At 39.2% G+C, this 24,325-nt stretch overlaps 3 protein-coding genes across 3 annotated transcripts in view; 2 read left to right on the top strand and 1 right to left on the bottom strand.

Moving 5' to 3' along the window:
* The window catches only part of LOC117300167 (GATOR complex protein MIOS-A-like), a 30,736-nt gene extending 19,441 nt beyond the window's left edge, over positions 1–11,295 (top strand). The window contains exons 15-23 of the mRNA XM_033783886.1: positions 637–708; positions 1,819–1,931; positions 2,961–3,130; positions 4,485–4,670; positions 5,549–5,682; positions 6,825–6,993; positions 9,085–9,223; positions 10,170–10,272; positions 11,063–11,295. Of these exons, the coding sequence (XP_033639777.1) occupies positions 637–708; positions 1,819–1,931; positions 2,961–3,130; positions 4,485–4,670; positions 5,549–5,682; positions 6,825–6,993; positions 9,085–9,223; positions 10,170–10,272; positions 11,063–11,156 (1,180 nt within the window). The 3' untranslated portion in view covers positions 11,157–11,295. The remainder of the gene's footprint in view (positions 1–636; positions 709–1,818; positions 1,932–2,960; positions 3,131–4,484; positions 4,671–5,548; positions 5,683–6,824; positions 6,994–9,084; positions 9,224–10,169; positions 10,273–11,062) is intronic.
* A 1,334-nt stretch (positions 11,296–12,629) lies between these two features.
* LOC117300173 (replication protein A 14 kDa subunit-like) lies at positions 12,630–17,132 on the bottom strand. Its single transcript, XM_033783893.1, has 4 exons — positions 16,922–17,132; positions 15,629–15,703; positions 14,843–14,948; positions 12,630–14,063 (listed from the first exon to the last, which is right to left on the bottom strand). Exons 1-4 carry the CDS (start codon positions 17,015–17,017, stop codon positions 13,993–13,995), a joined length of 348 nt encoding a protein of 115 aa, XP_033639784.1. The 5' UTR covers positions 17,018–17,132; the 3' UTR covers positions 12,630–13,992.
* A 417-nt stretch (positions 17,133–17,549) lies between these two features.
* On the top strand, positions 17,550–24,325 carry LOC117300343. The gene is made up of 5 exons (XM_033784105.1): positions 17,550–17,678; positions 19,570–19,623; positions 20,123–20,219; positions 21,717–21,908; positions 23,345–24,325. The coding sequence occupies exons 3-5, from the start codon at positions 20,205–20,207 to the stop codon at positions 23,849–23,851; spliced, it is 714 nt and encodes a 237-aa protein (XP_033639996.1). The 5' UTR covers positions 17,550–17,678; positions 19,570–19,623; positions 20,123–20,204; the 3' UTR covers positions 23,852–24,325.

The raw sequence follows: 24,325 nt of genomic DNA on the forward strand, positions 1-24,325 counted from the left end.
CCAGAGACCAGTATTCTCACTCAAGACACTGGACACCTTTGGTAATTGCCAAAGACCAGTATTCTCACTCAAGACACTGGACACCTTTGGTAATTGCCAAAGACCAGTATTTCTCACTCTTTGTGTCCCAACAGTATGCATCAAATAACAAACCTGTAGAAATGTTGGCTCAATTGCTCAAGAAAATAATGAAAGACAGCCTTGTTGCAAAAGATGTGTATGCTTTCAGATGCTTTCTTTCTCAAACACGGCGTTACATCAGAGGGGGGTCATTTGTGACAATGTTTTGTACTATCAACAGCTCTCTGTTGCTTGTTACCAGATAAGATTTTATGCTAATTTACATTTTGGGTAACTACGAAACGTTTCCATTGTATTTAAATTTACAAATTACCATTAATCCACGTACACCTCTTCACTTGGCTGTATGAGGTTGACCACTCCAGCATTCAATTTATGATAAGTTATTATATGCAGATATGTATACAATAATTTGAAACAACACTGAGAGGAAGTAAGGATGTGGCTGTTTCATTAATGAATGAACTGCAATATTCCATTACTCACTTGTAGACACAAGTGGATGGTTTTTAGTGTGTGTCTGTTTTCAAGTTCTGGCTCAATTGTTCCCAACAGGGCATGTGCTCTTCAGCTGTGTGGATGGGAGTTTGATCAAGATGAACAAGCTTTTCAGTTATTCATTCTCAGGTAAATACATGCCAGTTTTAATAGTCAGTGCAGTATCGCTATGATTAATTGAATCTAAAATGTTTAACTGGATATGAAACATCTATTCAACAGTGTACCAATAAACTCATGGTACAGACAGGGGTCCAATTGATGGCACTGTTTCCAGTGATCTGCATAATAGCATGAATCCATGGACCGTCAATGCAGAGTTCTGGTAAGCAGAGCCCTGGGGCAACCTCCTCATCAAACTGGAGCCCTGGGGCAACCTCCTCATCAAACTGGATCCCTGGGGCAATCCCCTCATCAAACTGGATCCCTGGGCCAACCTCCTCATCAAACTGGAGCCCTGGGGCAATCCCCTCATCAAACTGGAGCCCTGGGCCAACCTCCTCATCAAACTGGAGCCCTGGGCCAACCTCCTCATCAAACTGGATCCCTGGGGCAACCTCCTCATCAAACTGGATCCCTGTGGCAACCCCCTCATCAAACTGGAGCCCTGGGGCAATCCCCTCATCAAACTGGAGCCCTGGGGCAACCCCCTCACCAAACTGCAGCCCTGGGGCAACCCCCTCATCAAACTGGAGCCCTGAGGCAACCCCCTCATCAAACTGGAGCCCTGGGGCAACCCCCTCATCAAACTGGATCCCTGGGGCAACCCCCTCATCAAACTGGAGCCCTGGGGCAACCCCCTCATCAAACTGGAGCCCTGTGGCAACCCCCTCATCAAATTGGAGCCCTGGGGCAACCCCCTCATCAAACTGGATCCCTGGGGCAACCCCCTCATCAAACTGGAGCCCTGGGGCAACCCCCTCATCAAACTGGAGCCCTGGGGCAACCCCCTCATCAAACTAGAGCCCTGGGGCAACCCCTCACCAAACTGCAGCCGTTGGGCAACCCCTCATCAAACTGGAGCCCTGGTGCAGATTTCACAAAGAAATAAAATTGATTGCAAGACAAATTGTCAGTATTATCATAGTGATTTAGATTGTGACATCACACTTTACTAAACAACTACGATTGATTTGCAATTAAGATCAATCTGAGCTCATTGTGAAATCAGCCTCTTGACAATGTATAGTGTTTTTACAAATATAACCAGTCAGATTAATATGTTGTGTTTAATACTAGATTGGAGAAAGATAATGAGTATGAGCGAGCAGCAGCAATCTGTGTATTTCAGCTCAGGATTAGACAAGCTATTGATATACTGAACAGAGGAGCAAAGGACACAACGTACAACGGTAAAATATCATGAGTTTCTTTGTATCTCCCCGCTTTGTACTCATCTGTAAAGCAAGTTTTGATTTAAGAAACCCATTGTTAAAAGGATTACTGTTAGTAAAGCAATGATTACAAAGGATGGATGGGATGTGTTTTTATAGAGTGCGTTCGATTAGCTTCCCTGTGTCAACCCCGCGGTGCTCATTCGGGTGAGCCCCTGACAAGAGCTAATCGAATGATCACTCACCCTCTTGTGGTGACGTCATACACCTCGGGCCAGCCCCAAGTGACCCGTTCCACAAGCAGGGCACTTGGGGCTGACCTGGGTGACCCTCTGGAATGACGGGGGCAGATCGGGGTCGACCCGTGGAAGCTAATCGAAAGCACCCACAGCAACTGTTCTAAGACGTTCAAATTATTAATACAAAACTCAACCAAGAATTGTAAGTTAGAATACACACTGTGAATTTGCCTGTCCTTTATTATGGGTCAACATACACACAGCTGTGGAAACCTATACACATTGAAACAAAGGTCCCCACAACGTCTTGTTCAAGTATAAATCACCACAGGGGAATTCTACAGAAAATGGCAAGTCTCTGCAACTGTGCATGCTGAAGATTGTGTTCTCACCATTATCATGTTTTATTACTCAATGTGACAAGTGCAGACATATCTCTGTCACACCCGTTTCAGACAGACGCTTAATTATTGAATTAAGTGCATGAAAAAATCTATGTCTGAAACAGTTAAGAGCGACTAGACGCGCTGGAAGTCGAAGGATCAACTGTTGCAGTCGTTTGGAACGACTCTGGAGTGACTTGATTTCAGACGTTGATCTTCAGGATGGAGCAATCATTCAGTTGTACATTTTTAAAAAGTCCTTGCGGGGTGGGAGTGGGGTGCAAGGGTTTTGAATGAGGGGTTTGAATTCCTTTAACAAATGAAGTGAGCCATACCTTTGACAGTATGAGTTTGTGTACATGTACATATATGTATAGCAGTAGAGTCAGTCTATCATCTCGATATTGAATCTATTGTACTTGCAGGTTATGTGAATCTGAATGGTATTGCCATGGCATTATCAGGGTTTACCCAGCAACGTAATACATTATGGTGTGAGATGTGTAGTACACTTAGACAGAATCTTCAACATCCATACTTACAAGCAATGTTTGGATTCTTGACTGCCGATGGTGATACTTATGATGTGGTCTTGGTAAGTCTACATGTATTTACTTGATGAATAAGCAATGTTTGGATTCTTGACTGCCGATGGTGATACTTATGATGTGGTCTTGGTAAGTCTACATGTATTTACTTGATGAATAAGCAATGTTTGGATTCTTGACTGCCGATGGTGATACAATTATGATGTGGTCTTGGTAAGTCTACATGTATTTACTTGATGAATAAGCAATGTTTGGATTCTTGACTGCCGATGGTGATACTTATGATGTGGTCTTGGTAAGTCTACATGTATTTACTTGATGAATAAGCAATGTTTGGATTCTTGACTGCCGATGGTGATACTTATGATGTGGTCTTGGTAAGTCTACATGTATTTACTTGATGAATAAGCAATGTTTGGATTCTTGACTGCCGATGGTGATACTTATGATGTGGTCTTGGTCAGTCTATTTACTTGATGAATAGGTCTTGTGCTGGTTGTTTATTAAATTTGATGCAATCATTCAGCTGTCAATGTGTGAAATGTTACTAGACATGCTAGAGGAATAAAAGAGTGGCAATGAGTTCTAAAACAACCATTCATAAATACCTCAGACAGTTTCGTTGTTCCTATTGGTGGAGATAGCGTCACGTGGGGGTGTTTAAACGGTTGATAATGACAAGCTGGAGCTCTGTTTATAACCGTTTGTTTTCGGATATTACACGCTAGTCTTGGTGCAAGACGCTTCAATTGTTACAGGCGATGCACGCACTGTCGGTGAGTTGGGCGTGCTGTGTGTGAAAGGAAAACGAGAACGTCTTGCACCAAGACTATACGAACGGATCTGGACAGTCATAACAATGCAACACACGGACGTACAGAGCTCAAGCACGTTGGAAACAGATAAGTTTTACAAAGTTTCTTACTTTTTTATGCCTTTTAACCAAAAAGGCATTTATGAATGGGAATAAAAGAGTTGTGACTCTTTATTAAACAGCTTTTTAAAACCTTATTCCCATTCAAAAATGCCATTTTGGTTAAAAGGCGTAATAAAGTAGGGAAAGTTTGTTTAAAATTATCTGTTTTCCAATGTTCTTGAGATCTGTTCTGTGTGGGGCATAAAATGAGACAGTTTTCGGATGAAATGCCATCCGAAAACAACTGGTCTTAAACAGCTCTAGCTGGTCTTTTTCAGTCGTTTAGACACCCCCACGTGAAATGCTCTCAACCAATACGTAATTGTCTGTTGTTTTTTTATAAATGGCCATTTTATAAAATGAGTCACTACTCTATTCATAATGCCCTTTTGCTAAAAAACAAAAAAACAAAAAACAATTAAAGACGATCTGTTCTTTAGCAAATTGTTGAAGGTATAATTGGTTATGTATTTTGATTTCTTTAGAAAGAGCCTGGTTTGAGTATGGAGGACCGTATTGCATTTGCCTGTTTATTTCTAAATGATCAGCAACTACCGTCCTTCATTGAAGAGTTAATGAATGGCGTAATACAGACTGGCAATCTAGAAGGAATGTTATTAGCAGGGCTGACTAAAGATGGTGTAGAGCTGCTACAGTCGTATGTTGATAGGGTATGTAAACATTGCTTAGTAGAGCTGCTACAGTCGTATGTTGATAGGGTATGTAAACATTGCTTAGTAGAGCTGCTACAGTCGTATAGTGATAGGGTATGTAAACATTGCTTAGCTATCATATACAGTGGAGGATCCAATGGCTACTTGTTCTAAAGACATTGCTACATATTTCCAAAGTCAGAGAGATTGTACAGTAAATATATTTGAAACATGTAATATGAAAATGTTAATGATTAGAGAAGGTTTATGGACAAATGAACCCCAATACTCAAAATCTAACCAATTTAACACCTCGTATTTGATCGTCTCTGGGTAGATAAAACAAAACAAGCTAAACATGAGAAAACCTACTTGGAACCCAATATCAACCTGCTGTCTGTCCTTTCAAAGCTGAGTGTACTAGAGCAGAATGTACTAAGACAGTGACTGCTTGAAAAAATGAAGCATTAAACAATTGTTGCACGCTGTGACTGGGAGGGTACAACCTCCAGGGAAAAAGGCACCCTCGGCTTCACCTCGGATGCCATTTCTCCCTTTGGGTGTACAAAATGTCATGGATCCCAGTCACAGCGTGCAACAATTGTTTTGTTATACCTTGGTAACATAATTATTCCTCTTCTCGAAGTTCTGTTGTCATCCTCTAACATTATTACATTGTTTAAAACAGTTTTTCACTATTCCCTCGAACCCGCGTTTTTTTTCGTACTGAGCACTGGAAATGGACCAACGGTGGGAACGATCAAGGTAATGTACACTGGTGAACATCACTCAGCCATGGTACATGCGTATTTGCTGCATGGCACGTAATTGGTTCTCCACCAATAAAATTTGCCAATTTGTAACAGAGGTATAACCTACATGATTGATATCCTTAGACTGCTGATGTTCAGACCACTAGCTGGGTTGCTGTACGTACACTACCATCAGAGCTATGTAAAGACAGACGAGTCATGCATTGGATAGAGAGTTACAGAAGTCTTCTGGATATATGGAGGCTGTGGCATCAAAGGTTAGTTCCTATTGGATCTTACAATCAGAAATTAAATCCAGTTATTCTGGGCCAGGAAATATTGTTAGTGATGGCTCAAAATATTCCATCAGACAATAATATATTTATTGAATTGAAAAGAACAGCAAGTTATGTTAAAGGCAGTGGACACTATTGGTAATTACTCAAAATAATTATTAGTACAAAACCTTACTTGGTAACAAGTAAGTGGGAGAGGTTGGTTGTATAAAACATTGTGAGAAACGGCTCCCTCTGAAGGGGAGTAGTTTTCGAGAAAGAAGTAATTTTCCACGAATTTGATTTCAAAACCTCAGATTTAGAATTTGAGGTCTCGAAATCAACCATCTGAAAGCTCACAACTCCGTGTCACAAGGGTGCTTCTGCGTCCCATATCCAACGAGGCCGCAGGCTGAGTTGGATATGGGAATATCTTGGGAAGATCGTTCCATATTTCCACGAGCGCGTGTGTGATAACGTATTTATCTTCAAGCAAACTTGGCTTGTGTCGTAGAACACACAAGACGCATGTAGTGATATTAGCAGTGCAATATTATACAAATATTGACTGCTTCGAGTGCTATGGTTAAAACTATGACTCCCGAGGTGATCCCCGGAGCGTTCTATTTTCCCGAGGCGAACGTTCTATTTTCCCGAGGCGAAGCCGAGGGAAAATGGAACGCTCCGGGGATTACCGAGGGAGTCATAGTTTAAACCATTGCACGAGTAAAACCAGCCAATATTTGTTTTATAACACCCCAAACATATCTAAATACTGTTCAGACTTTACAGACTTGAATGCTCTGCATGTAGTGTCATGTTATTCGAAATGGTTACAGACTATTAATTTACCGATGCACTATCACACGGCCGTCGTCTAGCAAAACTAAGACATATCATGTGACGCGCTCTAAACCAATGAAAAGGCAGAATATTGGTAAGGGGTGTTATAAAGGTTTATAACACCATTCCATTCTGCAAATCTGATTGGAGGATTAGCGTGTACTTGAAGATAAAATATTAAATGCTGTGGGAATGACCACTTGCTGTTTTAAGACTGATTATAGGGGATTTCTGTGGAAGTAAATACTGGTTATGTAGTTAAGTACTGTTTCAATGTTTTTCTTTTTTGTGTAACTTGACAGGGCAAGGTTTGATGTGTACTATCATCAAGGTAACGTGAAGATTCCACCCCAGCAACAGATCTTCGTCAATTGTCACTTTTGTCAGAATGCTATATCACCCACAGTGTTAGCCCAGAGGTCATTACATAACATTCCACATAGAGGAGTACCTATGCATCAGAGAGTCAAGGTCAGTATTAGTATACACATTCAAACCAGGGACCTGTAACAAAAGAGGACAATAGGCTCCACGATTCAGGAAGGCTCCACAGTCGCAAAGCATGTACAAAATGGGAGCCGTTGCAAAAAAGTTAAAACAAAAGAGGAACATAGGAGTTCCACAGTTGTAGGCCTACATGTATAAACACTTGCGTGAGTTGCCTGCCTACTAGAGTAGCATGATGTTGAGTTGCCTGCCTACTAGAGTAGCATGATGTTGAGTTGCCTGCCTACTAGAGTAGCATGATGTTGAGTTGCCAGCCTACTAGAGTAGCTTGATGTTGAGTTGCCTGCCTACTAGAGTAGCATGATGTTGAGTTGCCTGCCTACTAGAGTAGCATGATGTTGAGTTGCCTGCCTACTAGAGTAGCTTGATGTTGAGTTGCCTGCCTACTAGAGTAGCATGATGTTGAGTTGCCTGCCTACTAGAGTAGCATGATGTTGAGTTGCTTGCCTACTAGAGTAGCATGATGTTGAGTTGCCTGCCTACTAGAGTAGCATGATGTTGAGTTGCCTGCCTACTAGAGTAGCATGATGTTGAGTTGCCTGCCTACTAGAGTAGCATGATGTTGAGTTGCCTGCCTACTAGAGTAGCATGATGTTGAGTTGCAAGCCTACTAGAGTAGCATGATGTTGAGTTGCCTGCCTACTAGAGTAGCATGATGTTGAGTTGCCTGCCTACTAGAGTAGCATGATGTTGAGTTGCCTGCCTACTAGAGTAGCATGATGTTGTGTTGCCTGCCTACTAGAGTAGCATGATGTTGAGTTGCCAGCCTACTAGAGTAGCATGATGTTGAGTTGCCTGCCTACTAGAGTAGCATGATGTTGAGTTGCCTGCCTACTAGAGTAGCATGATGTTGAGTTGCCTGCCTACTAGAGTAGCTTGATGTTGTAGACAGAATAGCCATGTAACATTGTAGTTGGTACTCATTGAAGGTTATGTGAAAGTTTGAAAACATTTGCTTAACATGGGATTTAACAGTGCTATGCAGTTCAGTTTGTACCACCGAAATTATTTGTTTAAGACAAATGGAAGACAAGGTGAAGTTGATTGTGATATTAAAATCTTGGTCAATTTTTAAGGGTAAGGGGGCACTGTGTTACATATGGTCCTCATATGGAAAAAAACTCTCCATGCCAGGTTATAAAACCAATTAAAAGCAAACTGTTTAAAACCTGAAAAGATTTGTTCAAATAAGGAGGTCAATCTTTTGTAGATCGGAGTGTCTTGTCTTTCAAATCAAATTGATTTCTAAAGATCTACCGAAAACAAGGCATATTTACATTTTGCGTTACTTTCAACTAGTGATGCAATGACTGCAAGCTGTATATATGCACTCCTTTTACATTGGATACGCAATAATAAGCAGTTGTTTTAGAGTAGAGAGTGATAGAATGCAAATCATAAGCAAGGTTTCCCTCAGTCACTGTCAATTCAGCATTGTTTTTCACGGAGAGGCAATTTTTCAAATAATTATACATTTTGGCAAGTCAATATTTTTGCACATTAAGAATTACTGGCATCAACATTTCTCCCAAGGTTTAAGTACTAAACCTTTATACATGTATATTTTTCTAATTACACTAATGAGCAAAAAGACCATTTTACCAAACTCCCACTTTTGCGTTTTTCACGAATAGCCACACTTGGATTTGCCATTTTTAACATTACTACACAGCGCTGGCACAGGGCTAAACACAACTACTCTGTGTCTTTTGTTTTCACGAAGGGACAATTTGTGTGACCTACATTGTAAAACAATTTTAGTTTTCATGAACAGACACTTATCTTTTACACATTGGTTTGTACATGATGCCTGCTGTGGACCTTGTTTGCGCTGTTTTCTATAATTAAACATACAGTGATTTGAAAAATGTCACTGTTTTACTGGCAAACAGTCTCAGAAACAATGATTTCAAAAAAGTATAACTTCAAACGCGGTTTTCTCCAAACATGAAAGTTTGGCTGCAGTGGATAAGTTTGCCCTTGGTGGAAACCAGTGAGGAATTGTAAACCCTGCTTATAACCTGTTTCCATGACTGTATGTGTTTTTCTTATCAGGCATCAACATGCTACAAATGCAGAAAGCCATTACCTCGCTGTGCTTTGTGTTTGATGAATATGGGTACACTATCTGGCTTGAAGTCTATTCACCCTCAGGATCGACATGATAATGCAGCCAAGAATGCCCTCAATACAGGTAAGTCTGGATCATGCTATATACATGCAGGCAGCATTGATCAATTTCAATAGGATTTGAAACTTTGCATGATAGAAGTAAAACTAAGAGAGGTTTGTGGTAACACACTGTGAATCTCTTTTCTGGCTGTTCTTAATCACGAAGGCAGACAGCCCAAACAGAATACCAGGTTATTTAAAGCTTCTCTATAACAATAAAGGATTTGTTTCCACACAAACAAACAACACAATTATTAAGTAGGATTTGACACTTTGCATGATAGAAGTAAAACTAAGAGAGGTTTGCGTTGTGCATTGTGAATCTCTTTTTGAGTAATGTTGGTTCTGAAATTTAAAAAAACACCAGTGGTAATTAATGACCAAACGTTCCGATCTGTATGCTCTTATTTGATCAGTTAATGAAGTCTTCAATAATCCAGTAACTGTATTTCAGAGCAGATTGAAGAGGGAGTTATAATACAATGATTTATGTGAGAACCTAAGTGGGAAGCTACTCCCTGGAGAGATTACCAAAGATCTTTAGTATTTGGTCTTCTGCTGATAGTAATAGAACATTGATGGTTGCTGGACATCCATCAGTCAAGGCAAAGAATCTGCAGGCTTTTATTTTGATCTTCAATTTGGGTGGCATGGCTGGCATGTGCCTAAAGCACTCACCTCTCACCACTGTGGTCCTGGTTGGATTCCCAGCTAAGGTCATACATGTATGTGAGTAGAGTTGTGTGTTGCTTCTGTCCTATGCCACAATGGCTTTCTCCAGGGTTGGACCTGTCCAGATTGTTCATGGTGTGATCACACTAACTTGATGCTGGCTCTATTTATAACACAAATTAATCCAACTATTGTCAATTCATTTTAGTATTCCCTAAAAATAAGTTTTAGAAGATACTGCTTGAAACCATGCAATTAAGCCTTCATGATTTGATGTTTGATTGTATGCTCCTCAGATCCCCACGATGAGTCCAAGCAGACTGATTTCAAGCAGTGGTTTACATGGTGTCAATCTTGTAGACATGGTGGTCATGCATGTCATCTCATGGATTGGTTCAAGTAAGTAGCAATCTTATTTAAAAAACCATTCATTCATTAATACCTCAGACAGTTTCACTATTCCTATTGGTGGAGCAAGTGTGGTGGAGAGTGCGTCACATGGGGGTGTTTAAACGGTTGATAATGACCAGCTGGACACTGTTTATAAGCGGTTAGTCTTGGTGCAAGACATTTCCAGTTACGGACGATGCGGGTGCTGTTGGTGAGTTGATCGTGTTGTGTGTGAAAGGAAAACGAGAAACGTCTTGCACCGAGACTAACTACGCACTCAAATGCATATCCAAAAACTGTCTCAGTCATAAAAACGCAACACATGTACAGAGGTCAAGGACATCGGAAAACGGATAAGTTTAACAGATTTTCTTACTTTATTAGGCCTTTTTACCAAAAAGGCATTTATGGATGCGAATAAAAGAGTAGTGATTCATTCTTAAACTGTCGTTAAAACTGTGCAGGGTCGTAACAGTGCGATAAAGGCCCATGCCTTCGGCTCGGGCCTTTATCACTCGTCCATGACCCTGCCATTTTTAAACGGCAGTTTAAGAACTCGTTGCTACCCTTTTATTCAATCAAATTCTGGCTATTTCACCCTTCTCATTCCGATTTTACTCATTGTTTATGTTCCCTGCAAACTGCAGGTGATGTCAATCATGGCGTATAAATTATAACTATTACATGTACTCACATTGCGTTGTACATTACATGTTGTCCATACAAGTGACTCGGAAGACTCATGAGTGAGACTGCATAGAAGCAGAATGTTTATTGATATAGCTTGGTTTTTTTTCAGAGAGCATCCAGAGTGTCCAGTAACAGGCTGTGTATGTAAATGTATGTTAATGGATACAGTAGGAACTGTGTCATCTACTGAGAGTGTTACATGAAATGACATCATCACCAGCTACTGCCTCATCAGTCTTCCCCAACACCATCATGCATCTTGAACCAGTATGCTAAAACTGAGACAAAAATTATTACTTTTACTAATTTCTCAAAAACTACAGCACCTCAGTAAAATTTCAAGGGAAGCTTTCTACTATCATAATCTTCAAACTGTGTAAGTTTAATGTAAATCTGGTAATTGTGTTTTTTCTTAGGAAAAAGTACATATACCCTTATGTTGAAGCCATTGGACCCTTTCGGTTTTACAAATAACTTACAGGGTTTACAGAAGGTAGTGGTGAAATACTTCTCTTGAAATATTATTCCATGAAATGCTTTACTTTTGAGAAAACAGTAAAACAATATCAATTCTCGTTAACGAGTATTACGGATTTATTTTAAACACATGTCATGACACGGCGAAACGCGCGGATACAAGGGTGAGTTTTCCCGTTATTTTCTCCCGACTCCGATGACCGATTAAGCCCAAATTTTCACAGGTTTGTTATTTTATATATAAGTTGTGATACACGAAGTGTGGGCCTTGGACAATACTGTTTACCGAAAGGGTCCAATGGCTTTAAAGTACCTGAAATATACATTATTCTTAATAGAAAAAAAAGGGGTTGCCTATAATTTGATAAAAAATCTTTAAAACAAATTCCAATGTATTTGTATTTTGAATAAAAAAATAAGAATTAATGGAGCAGCAGCCAAATGTAACTGCCTGCTTACTCTATGTTGTATTTTTACACTACATGTTTATCCCATTGTATACAGGCATGCAACTGTAACTTCACCCTAAAAGAGGAAAATAAAAAATGTCATTGATCTGGAGTAATATTTTTATAATTTTGAGTGGTAAAACTGAGATTAAAAATCAGCTGATCAAAGAAAAAGTTGCATACCTGAGTTTAGGTTTGTTATAATGATATGGAGTCCCAAATGTATGATTGAAGGTTAATCTACAAAATGACTCTATTTCAGTCAACACTCTCATTGCCCCAGGCTGGTAGACTTGGAACCAGGTCTAAATTAATGAAATAGCTGTTGGGTAACACTATGTGTAATTATTGAAAATTGACAATAAAATCTGTTAAAATCAATCAAATCTACAATGTATGTCTATGATAACATATTGTGTTGTGAATATCATTGGGAAGTACATGAAGCCAGAATGTTGTACATTCAATAACATTGTACAGTGTACTATCAGCTATCAGCAGAGAGTTTTCATTTTCCACGACGGATGGTTCTGAGACGTTTTACAGCCAAATGTTGATGGTTTCAGCACAATGCAGATTTATCTCAAGAAGTACCGTCTTGAAAATAAGGGACGACTGCCTCAAAGCCAACTCATGCGCAGATGACGCCAAATGTCATAATTAATGTCGCAGAACCATCCATCGTCCAAAATGAAAGGTCCCTCTTATTTATCTATACACAAACAAATATACCCAAAACAACAACGTGCCGAGGATTTATAATCCTATTATTTAATAACCAAATGATGTTCACAGTTTACAAGTGACAAGGATTTGTTTAAATTGTAAGATCAGAAATTACAAGATTTTGGATGCAAAATTTCTGCTTATAAAGTTACCAGCTCAATAAAATTGTTCAAAATGTCTTTTTCTGTTTTATTAAATAGTTGCTTAGCCTGGCACTAATTCTTGTTAAAAGATCACACACCATGTACGGCAAAAAAGATGAACAAAATACTCCTTTTATTCCTGCTGAAATTATTATGGCATGATGATCAGAGGCACAAAACAACAGCATAGCACTGGTCAGCAGTGGTCACAACAACCTATGTAAATGACATGCCATCTTGGCTGATACTCTACTTGTGCTCTGCGAGTAATTGTGGAACTAGTAAGAGTTTAATGATATCAGATTGATCTTTTTAAAGGTAGACTGGTGACCATTGCAATCTCAATGATTCATGTTGGCGCCTTCTAGGTACATGTAGGTAATTGCAATCTCAATGATTCATGTTGGCGCCTTCTAGGTACATGTGAGCATTGCAATCTCAATGATTCATGTTGGCGCCTTCTAGGTACATGTAGGTAATTGCAATCTCAATGATTCATGTTGGCGCCTTCTAGGTACATGTGAGCATTGCAATCTCAATGATTCATGTTGGCGCCTTCTAGGTACATGTGAGCATTGCAATCTCAATGATTCATGTTGGCGCCTTCTAGGTACATGTGAGCATTGCAATCTCAATGATTCATGTTGGCGCCTTCTAGGTACATGTGAGCATTGCAATCTCAATGATTCATGTTGGCGCCTTCTAGGTACATGTAGGTAATTGCAATCTCAATGATTCATGTTGGCGCCTTCTAGGTACATGTAGGTAATTGCAATCTCAATGATTCATGTTGGCGCCTTCTAGGTACATGTAGGTAATTGCAATCTCAATGATTCATGTTGGCGCCTTCTAGGTACATGTAGGTAATTGCAATCTCAATGATTCATGTTGGTGCCTTCTAGGTACATGTAGGTAATTGGTTGGAAATAATTGTTTGGGAATTGCCTTGCAGTAGTACTATGAAACATTTGATAATTTGTCTTGGATTAAAACACTCAAAACATTGAACAATAGAAAGTGGATTCCTTAAGAGATAATCAGGTACCAATAGGGACATGTTCTGGAATTCAAATTTCAATTTGAACCTGAAGCCATCCACACAGAGCTGTTTATTGAATGTACATTTTTCATTATGTGCTGTGTGTGTGCATCCACACAGGCGCCTATGACTGATTGATACATTTACATACAAGTCATCGGCATACAGCACTAGTATCGAATATAAACACTGCCACGTCATCATGCTACACTCCTGGCATGTAGAACTCCGCAAAGTCATGTGTGATTTTAAGCGCTTCATCATAGAGTGTCAAGTCTGGAGGGAAAAACAAGAAATCAACAATTCAGTATTAACTTGAACATTCAATAATCAAATGATCATTCATAAATACCTCAGACAGTTTTGCTATTCCTATTGGTGGAGAGCGCGTCACATGGGGGTGTATAACCTTTGTTTATGTAACCAGTAACCAGTAACATAAGCGTGACATGCGAGCTGGCACCTGTGCTTATAAGACAATTTCCTTATTTCTATTGGTCGAGAGCAGTAGGCGTAGGGTAGGAAACGAGTATGAAGCCATTCAACCTATATCGACAATAAAGACACATTGAACAATGCGCAGCCACTTGCATGCGCGTCTCCTGTGCGCCATTTTGGGGGTCAAAACATACACAAAAGGATGGTACATGTGTTTACATGCGCATTGAAGCGTAAACAAGTGTTCCATCCTTTTGTGCACATTTTTACCCCCAAAATGGCGGATAGGAGACACACGCATGTACGTATGCGCGTTGTGCAATGGGTCTATATAGCCACAGATCATTTAGGTTTTTTTTTTTTTTGCTTTCATCGCCATAATCACTCATTTAATTTTCGTTTCCTCCTGCAAAATTATTACCATGGTATAACAAAACAATTGTTGCAAATGTGACGGGGTCCATGGGTTTTGTAAACCCCCGGGGGCAAATGGCACTCGGCTTTGCCTCAGATGCCATTTTCCACCTCTAGTGTACAAAACGCCCTGTCACAGCGTGCAACAATTGTATAATGTAATACTTGTATAAGAAGTTGTTAAGGTAATATTACTGGCTTACCAAAGTCCATTTCTCCTAAGTTGACATATTGAATGCAGTTAATGACTCTTGAGTTTTGTCCGACATGACCTATGACCTCAGTGATGCCTTCAATCATGTCTTGGAGCTGTCAAGACACAACAATCATTACATGTTATTATTAGATAGCAACACTTACTTTAACACTGGTCCAACATAATGCTCGGCAGATTTTTAAAATAAAATACAAGATAAGTTAGAAGGTTATTGGCCAAAAATTATTCCGCACAGTCAATGCATGCAAGGTACATGTACATGTACCACCAAATGTGTTCAGTATGCAGTTTGTTTCCTAAAAAGCTAACAAAATTAAGTTAAATCAAAACCTGTCTTTGTCTCAGCCTGGTTTTGCTTTCTTTGTGGGGTTACTAACAATATTGTACACTGCACAAGAATACATGGAAAGTGGCTTGCTAGATGTATGTATGGCATTAATAATCTTCTTTTGTTTTCCCTGGAGGAGGAATTTTACTCAATCTTTGCTAAACACAAAACTAAACAAACTATTTCATGCCTGGATATCCTTGAAAGGACAAGGCCAGTTTGTAAATGGCACTTCCAATGGAAAACCTTTAAGTCAATAGGAAACTTTTGAAGGGGCACCAAGGCCAAGTCAAGGGGCAACAAAGGCCATACCCTCTGTAGCCTGCATGGAATTCCAGGTCTGCTATTTGTAAAACAACTACTTTAAGAACAAAAATTAAAGGAAAAACAGCAAATGGCAAAAGCATGTTATTTTATGACTGGCATTAATTTGTATATTCTTACTGGATCTTGCAACTGCACTTGAACATCAACATTGTCACTCAGTCCCAGCATGAAGGACGTTCCATTGGGGTCAATCTATGGGAACAATCACAGGTTGATTATTACAAAAGAATTTATTAAAACCAGGAATGAATACATGACAACAAATCTAACAATGTGTAGTGTATTTGATCTACTCTAATAAAACCCTCTTCACACAACAAAGTCAAACTAGGGTCCTTGGTCTTGGGCACCTGTTGTCTTGACCAAGGACGTCATCTCGGGTGCCTGTTGTCTTGACCAAGGACGTCATCTCGGGTGCCTGTTGTCTTGACCAAGGACGTCATCTTCAAACTCAACCAGGACCTTTCACACGGCACAGAAACCAACGTCCTGTGTGGTGCTAAAGGTCAACATTACACAATTATTGCTCAACTTCACAATTTGTTACCGAGGTATAATAATGATTGTCCGTTTCACTGATATCCCCACAGCTAGCATAACATCGCTAATGCATGTGTTGGTTACCAATACATTTCCCGCGCTTTTGTGAATTGGTTTAACTAAAAAAGATTGTTGTTTTGGGACGAATATCCTTACTGACGAATGTTGTCATAATTCTGGCACCCATTCCTATTTTGTTGCAATGAAGTTTTTTATAAATCAGCGTTGTTCTCGATCATAGGTTTGAATCCCACCCAACATCCGAATAATACAATATTTCTGTAACAGGTGCGACTGTGACTGTCTGGTGTGTGAATGTGAGTGTGATGTGAGTGTGATTTTGTATTCAGGCCTATTATTGAAAAGTAATATGTCTATATGGGAGTATGGCCTATGGTCATGGATGGATGGGCGATGATAGAAAATTGTATAAAAAAGTATTAATTATTAATATTTTGATTATAGCATGGATACTTTTTTAAAGCAAATTTAGGCAGATGAGATAGGCCTACTCATTGTGTACTGTCTGTCTGAGCTGTGTGCGCAGCACGTGTGAATGTATTGTGATGATGAAGATTGAATTGAAGTTGAACCAACTTGTCAACAAGAAGTATGATGATGTTTTACTTTTACTTTTATTAATATTAATCACTGAACTGAATACAAAAAGTTGTGCCGTTCATAAGTAATTCTGGAAAATTGTATTATTTTCAAAGCTGACTTTGAAATTTCCGTTACACAATTGTCGTATTGACCTACAATTACTAATAATAATACTACACTTAGACTACACTCAACATAAGAAGATGCGATCGGTATGATGATGATCGTTGAATGATTGATAGTTGTATTGTAGATTGGATTGCTTACTTCTTTAACTCTCCCAAGCAAGCACACAACACTTCCTTGATACTTCGGCAACATTGAGCCGTTCACTCTTGGCTGTGGCTGCGTATCTTGATCCATAGTCCTCAATCAATAGGAGATACTTACACCGTAAAACAAGTGCGGAAAAGTAGAAGTAGAAGTAGACGGTGGTTGTGGTGTTGACTGCTGGCCTTTTTTTGACGTGATCCGACTCCTGGCGCGCTTATACATCAATAGCCAGATCACCTATCATGTTATTCGTCATAAACTTATTGGTGGTAGTCAGGAAACCCGACGACCCTACTAAGTGTAACCTTTGAATCCAGGCGCATCAATCGCCCAGCAGTTTACGTCCAGATTTTTTGTTTTCAACTAACAATTTACACAAAGATATCAATGAATTATAAATATAAATAGATATTCATTAAAATACTTGAACAAAAATAACACAAAATCAATTTAAAATAATACTTACGTGTCAAAATAAATATAAATACACACCATCAATATGCTTTGAACGCCCTGTATAAAGGCTACATTGACCTGGTGGTCGTAGGCGGCGCTCTAGGACAAAGTTCACGAAGTTCGTTTGTTTGATTGACGTCTCCACTGATTTGATGATCTCATCATCAAGTCTCTGCTGAATGAAAAACCTCGAACCACGTCCGTTTGTGCCTATACACCTTTGTTGTCATGGTTATTGATATTATACCATCGAAGTACTACATGAACTTCTCTTAGACCACGAAAATAGTGTAAAGTAAGTAAAGTAGAATCTATAATAACTCAAAAAATAAATATTTTTGATTTTAATGATTGTGCCCTTTTTCAGTTATTTACTTTCTTTCACAGTCTTCACTTATATGTTATAGTGATAGTAATAGTATATACTTCAGTTTCACAATCACACTCACAGTTTTCCGGGTTTTCCCCCAATCTCGAGTCCTGCCCCAACCATCTCTATGCCCCAACCACCATCATCATCTGATCATCGAGCGTTTATATTAAGCAGGGTCAGGGACTTTCCCCTAATTTTTAGGCTAAAACTAAGATGCCTAAAAAATGATATTCATAATACCCCAGACCAGACAGTTTCTCTACTGGTATTGGTTGAGAGTGCTTGGCTTTAATAATAAAAGGGGCTTAAATTACATTTACAAAGCGGTTGTCTTTTGGCCATGATTCAGCAAAATCAGCCAGGCAGATTGGTGATCATTCTCCCAGCATTGCAACTGAATACAATATCATGGTTTTTTTTATTTTAAGATTTAATAATTTATACTTTGTTTTTTAATATAACAAGTGTTGTTTTGTCCTTGGGAAATGTTTTGTTATGTGTTTTAGTGTAGCAAAGACTCTGAGTTGTTCCAAAAAGCAGGACTTGTGGATGTGAACCCTGAGGCCTCATCTAAAAGAGTCAAATACAAAACTGATGACTACAATTAATAGACCACAATCCACAAATGTAGTGAGGATTGCCAAACCTACTTGTAGCAACTTTGACATTGTCGTCCGCGACAGACTTCTGCCAACTACCGTGCACATCAGTACTATAGTCTGATAGTCAAGGTTTCAAAAGGTGTCACTCGTACTCAAAGTTGCTAAAAAACAACAACTTGTAAATTGCCTGTACTTGGAGTGTAATGTACTCTGACTCAATTTCAATTTTCAAATTCCATGGTCACTCATAGTATTGTATTATGCACTAAATGTAGTTGTGATAAAAAGCATGATATGATTCCTACTTTTGTCTGATTATTGCCCTTGGGAAAAAGAAATAAAATTGTGATTAAATGGCTTGAAAAAGTCTGTTAGAACAAATAGGTCAGCCCTTGTGCTAAAAGATTTCTACTTTTTGCAAGGACCCAGTATCATGCCTGCTGTGATGTACTGTACAAGCAATGGTCACATCGATGCATACCATCCCTATATAAATTGAGTCTCTGAAGACGGTCCAAGTTGACCTGTTAACAAGCGTCTACTATGATAGTTTCTGGCTTATTTGCGTACTTCAAAGTTCACTGCAAAAGAGCTGGTGACGGAAGAAAACTCATACATGTACATGTAGTTCTGATTTTCTTGTTATTATTTATATTTTGGAATTTTACTGACAGAACTGCATAATGGAAATATAATTGTTTCATTTACAATTGGTGCCAGGAAATCAGGAATGGATAAAAGGCCTGAGGACAAAGCCATTGGACACTTTCGGAACAGAAAAAAAAAAAAGTTCACAGATTTACAAATAGCTTACAGGGTTTACAGAAGGTAATGGTGAAAGACTTCTCTTGAAATACTATTCCATGAAATGCTTTACTTTTTGAGAAAACATTAAAACATTATCAATTATCAATATAAAGAATTACTACGGATTTATTTTAAACATATGTCATGACACAGCCTAAATTTTCACAGGTTTGTTATTTTATATATTTATTTGTGATACACGAAGTGTGGGCCTTGGCCTTGGATAATACTGTTTACCGAAAATTTCCAATGGCTTAAAAGCCTACATTAGAGTCGGGATTATTTGTTAATAATGCAGGATGTATGAACTTATTGTCCGTGTATTGTTTACACAGTCTAAAATAGTTTCATTTTATAGTTTTAGGCATCCAAATAATGGCTATTTAAAATTATTTGTTTTGCAGAACCATGAAGAATCCTGAAAGACTTGTCTCAAACATCAGTCTGCTGTGAATAATGTAAGACAGCGCTTATTAAAATGCTTCAAAACTTATTCTTTTTCAATGGTTGACAGAACTAAATTTTAAAGAAAAAAACATACTGACTTCAGGTTGTAAGATTATCTCAATAGTTTCAGTTTTGTTTTGTGCTAGTGGGGTGTGATTAAAGGTATAAAAGGGCCATACATGTATCTCTGTGGAGTGTATCATGATTCATTTATTTTCTAAAGGTAAAGTCAAGCATATTATCACCCATATGTTTAGTCAATGTATCTATTTTATTATTAAGAAATAGACCCTACCCTGCAAAATATGTTTTAGATCTCTTTTTGCAGTTTCTTTGCAAAGTACTCAAAATCTGGCACCCAAGTCCTTGGTACTCGACTGGTACATTTGGTACTTGGATAATTAATGCTTTGGTACTCAGAGAACTTAGTACTTGCACTTGAAATAATAGCACTTTATACTGAAATTGGATCCTAGTTGTAAAAATGTTGTTTTGTGTTTTGACATTTAGCATTTGACTGTTGTCTTCTGATGTAAACTGCAGCATCATCTAATGACTCTGTTGATGACAGTGGCGTAGTAGCTGATTCAAAATGAACTCATTAAATGTAAGTGTAACTAGTTGAGTCATACATTGTCCTTGTTAAAGGCGTTATAAAAAGCTCTCATTGCCGACTATGCATTACCACTTGTTTCAAATTACAGTGTTCTTTGACTGCAACAGGTTTTCAATAGAGTTACATGTAGGTGCATTGCATCGGCTTAGTTATAGTTACTCTTATTTATTTGTTTGTTGTCAAAATGTTCATCTGCTAAAATTGTAGTCAACTTTTGACAACTATAGCAAAGATCAACAAGGGCACACGGTTTCCAACTGGTATGCAAAATTGTTATTGTTTCAAGGAAAGCAACATGTGTACAGTAATCGAAGCTGAACTAAAACACAAGGTCAGTCCAAAACCCTCTCATGACCGCTTGATCTGTATTCCTGTTAACTTCCATTGCTATTTTTGTGTTTATTTGCCTTTTTAGCAAACCTACATGTAAAGTCCTACAGTGGGGAGAAAAGTTCTGACAAAATCAGTCACTGTTCTTCCCCTGAATGTCGGACAGACCACAAGCCATCTAATCTGACCACCGGCAGGCACTCATTACACACACTCTTAGCCTGTCCAGCGCGGCAGGCACTCATTACACACACTCTTAGCCCGTCTGGCGCGGCAGGCACTCTTTACACACACTCTTAGCCCGTCCGGCGCGGCAGGCATTTATTACACACACTCTTAGCTCGTCCGGCGCGGCAGGCACTCATTACACACACTCTTAGCCCGTCCTGCATCCTCCATGAACCCAAGATACTCTGACCCAGTCTCCAAACAATTTAACTGCAATCATTCAGTCAAGGTTCCTCATTTTTATTATTTGTGACCGGGATGTAGGTCCAGTGAGATCCATTTATTAACTAGCAGATCTCTGACAGCTGAAGTTGTAGCTGAACTACACTGATTGCAACAAGTCATGCACTAACCACTTCTCATCATATTAAACATTCTCAATGAACTATCCATGCCTGCTGTACTGCTTTGCAAGTCTAACTTTGCTGCAGATCCAGATTGGGATTTAGTTTCAACCTTCATGTACCTGCAACTCATGTCTTGCGAGCTTGCCCGGCCAGTTCAAACATCAGCACTGCCCTGGTTGCTTGACATACTTTATAGACTGTATTGAATATAACCTCATTGTGGATTAAACTCTTGTCCTACTTACCAATAATGTATATTTCTCTGAAGCCAAAGAGTAGGAAACGTCAGTTCAATCTAGCAGCCTCCTGTGGACATTCATTCTTCACTTGTTAAGTTCCAATGTTTGACTTAAGTGTTTTAATTGCTTGCCTCGTGCATTGAAAACCAGCGTTGATATCCAACTATTACTATGTACCATGTGGCACAACTAGATGTTCTACTGTGAGGCCTCTGGAAATAGGCCCTGTCACTCACAGTCCCTCATCAGGGGAATAGACATGCTCTACTGACCTCATTGCCAGTCCATATGTGTTTAGTATTTGGCATTAAAAGTAAAACAAATTATATTTATTTTTCTTCCAGAGGGCAATTACTTCACCATTCTCAATATTTAGGAAAAGATCTGATCCACTCCAACTCAATCCTGAAGCTATGCCAGCAATGTTAGATGTTGAAGAGGAAGAAGATGGATTCACCATAGTTGGTCAATCTTGGAGTGAGAGGAACACATTGTACCCCCCACCAGCAGTACCACCACCTCCCTCATATCAACAGGTAGGGTACATTTCCTATCACCACCAGCTCCCTCATATCAACAGGTAGGGTACATTTCCTATCACCACCAGCTCCCTCATATCACATGTAGGGTACATTTCCTAACAGGCTCTACTAATACAGAGTTTTCTAGGACAAATGATCACTGGTCCCTGTGGCCGCCTCAGAGCTCTGGGTGACGTCACCAGGGATTTCGGCATGCAGTAATCACGGTCTCAGATCTCTTGGCGTGCCAAGCTCTCCGGGATGACGACGTAGTATGCTGTCGTTGCGGGCGTGAGTCTCCGTTACTCTGCTACGATACCAACCTTCAACTCGGCACCATTGCAAATTCGGCACCCACAAACTCGGCACATGTACAACAAACAAAAACTCGGCACCCAGTTAAAAAAGTTTGATTTTCACACTGCATGATATTCTAAGATTCACGAGACCTGTTTTGTTCTCATACGAGTGCTTTTTCGACGGGCAACCCAAAACCCTCTTCTGGCAAGCTTTTTCGACGGGCAACTCAAAACTCCTTCTGTTCTGGCTTTCAAAGAACCTTCTTTGTAATTCCCAATCCTTAAATACTTTATTATAATTATGTGATTACTTTTTTCGCAACATTGTCGTATACGCTCCACGTTCTTAACCACACGATTTACTTGTGGGCATCGCCATGACAGCTACGAGGTGTAGAGAAAAACACTTGGTCGACTCGGCACGGCGCTAAAATCGACTACTTTGGCTTAGTGTGCCCAGGCATGGCATGACGTAATCTGAAGCTCTGAGACCGCCACACCGGCAACGCCACAAAGCCGCTGGATGTCACTGTGGGTTTTGAGGGACAGCTGCCGAGCATTAAGATCTTTCCCAACCACATTAAGATCTTTCCCAACCACATCCCCAACTATTCATATTAGAGTATAAAACATTCATTGGTGTCCATCATTCAAATAAACATCAACATTTTGTATGTATGGAATTTCATGTATGGAATTGGATGTTTAATCAAATAGAATTGTAAGTACTGAGTATACAGTGCTAAAATACATCCTTGTATATGGTTAAAAACAAAATGAATAATATCTTTATCCCCTTTAGCGCCATGAGCACTTTTGTGGATTTGTTCGCTTTATAAGTTTTTATTATTATTATGGTTTATTATTTGGAGCAAATTTAACATCTATATTTAAAATAAAATATAATAAATTATGTCATGAATCACTAGCTGCTTATCGGTTGTGAGCCTTGGTTACCCTCTGAAATTCCAGCGATTCTTTATTTGGACAAAATTATGTTTCTGGTTTGTAGTCAGCACATCCGTTTAAAAAGAATCGCATCAATGGTATTCATTTTATTACTTGAAAATGTGATGCGTCTCCGTCTAATAATTTGGATGAAATATTTTATAATGACTTGAGCAATGGTTTGTTTTGTTTGTTTTGCTCTAGGTATCTGGATATTGTCTTCCCGAGTACAAGGATGTTAGTAGGAGCTGGTCAGAGCCTCCAGCTTCCACAGATGGTCCGTTACAACAAACTCCAAACAGACTCATTAGCCAAGACATCAACACAGACTATAGTCAACCTCATGTTACCAACTGCAGCTCAAATCATCCTTACCTACATGATGTGCCATTCAAACTCTCCTCACGCATTCACACCCTTAATACTGAGGACACCTTCTATAGGGATTATGTACCCCATTTAGACTTGTCAGAACTGACATATGATTTCTCTGTTGAGCATCAAATGTTAGTATCCCATGCCTTATTGAAACAATGTTGCAGTGAAGAGAATGATATTGCATGTGATGATAGCAGCGACCATTTCCAAGAGGAGCATTTAATTCAGCAATTTGGCCAGCAAGCAGTTGTCGCACAGGAGATGTTTGATTTGATAGGAATGGACTCAAGAGGTAACCAGTGCTCAGGTGTTCAAGACCTAATATCATTTTGACTGTCATCACAAATCACTGGATGTCAATAATGATTAAACGCTCTGCACAGTGTCACCAATTTACTTTAGGAAATGGAAAAGGATCACCTTATCTCAAGCTATCATCTCTGAGACTATTAAATATAGATAAGTTGCAATAGACGCCATCTTTACGGGCAAATTGCATTTTGGCTTGCAGACGCGTCAAGTGCTCAGTTTATAACACTGTTTAAAATTGCCCGTAAAGATGGCCGATTTACATTATGTGGGAACTATCTATTAGGTTTGTCTTCTTCTACAACCAGTTCAATTAAAGTTTGGTTTCATTGCAGCTTGCTGTCTGTTTCTTCCTCCACTGCTGTACTAATCTAAAACATCGGTGCTTTTGGATATTTTACATATAAGGCGTCATGTAAATAAGGGAATATTGACTAGTTCTTTCACGGCCATTTAAAACAGGCAGGGTCAAATTGCCATGTGATAAAAGCCTTTGCC

Source organism: Asterias rubens, chromosome 15, assembly GCF_902459465.1.
Source record: "Asterias rubens chromosome 15, eAstRub1.3, whole genome shotgun sequence".
Classification (NCBI taxonomy): Eukaryota; Metazoa; Echinodermata; class Asteroidea; order Forcipulatida; family Asteriidae; genus Asterias; species Asterias rubens.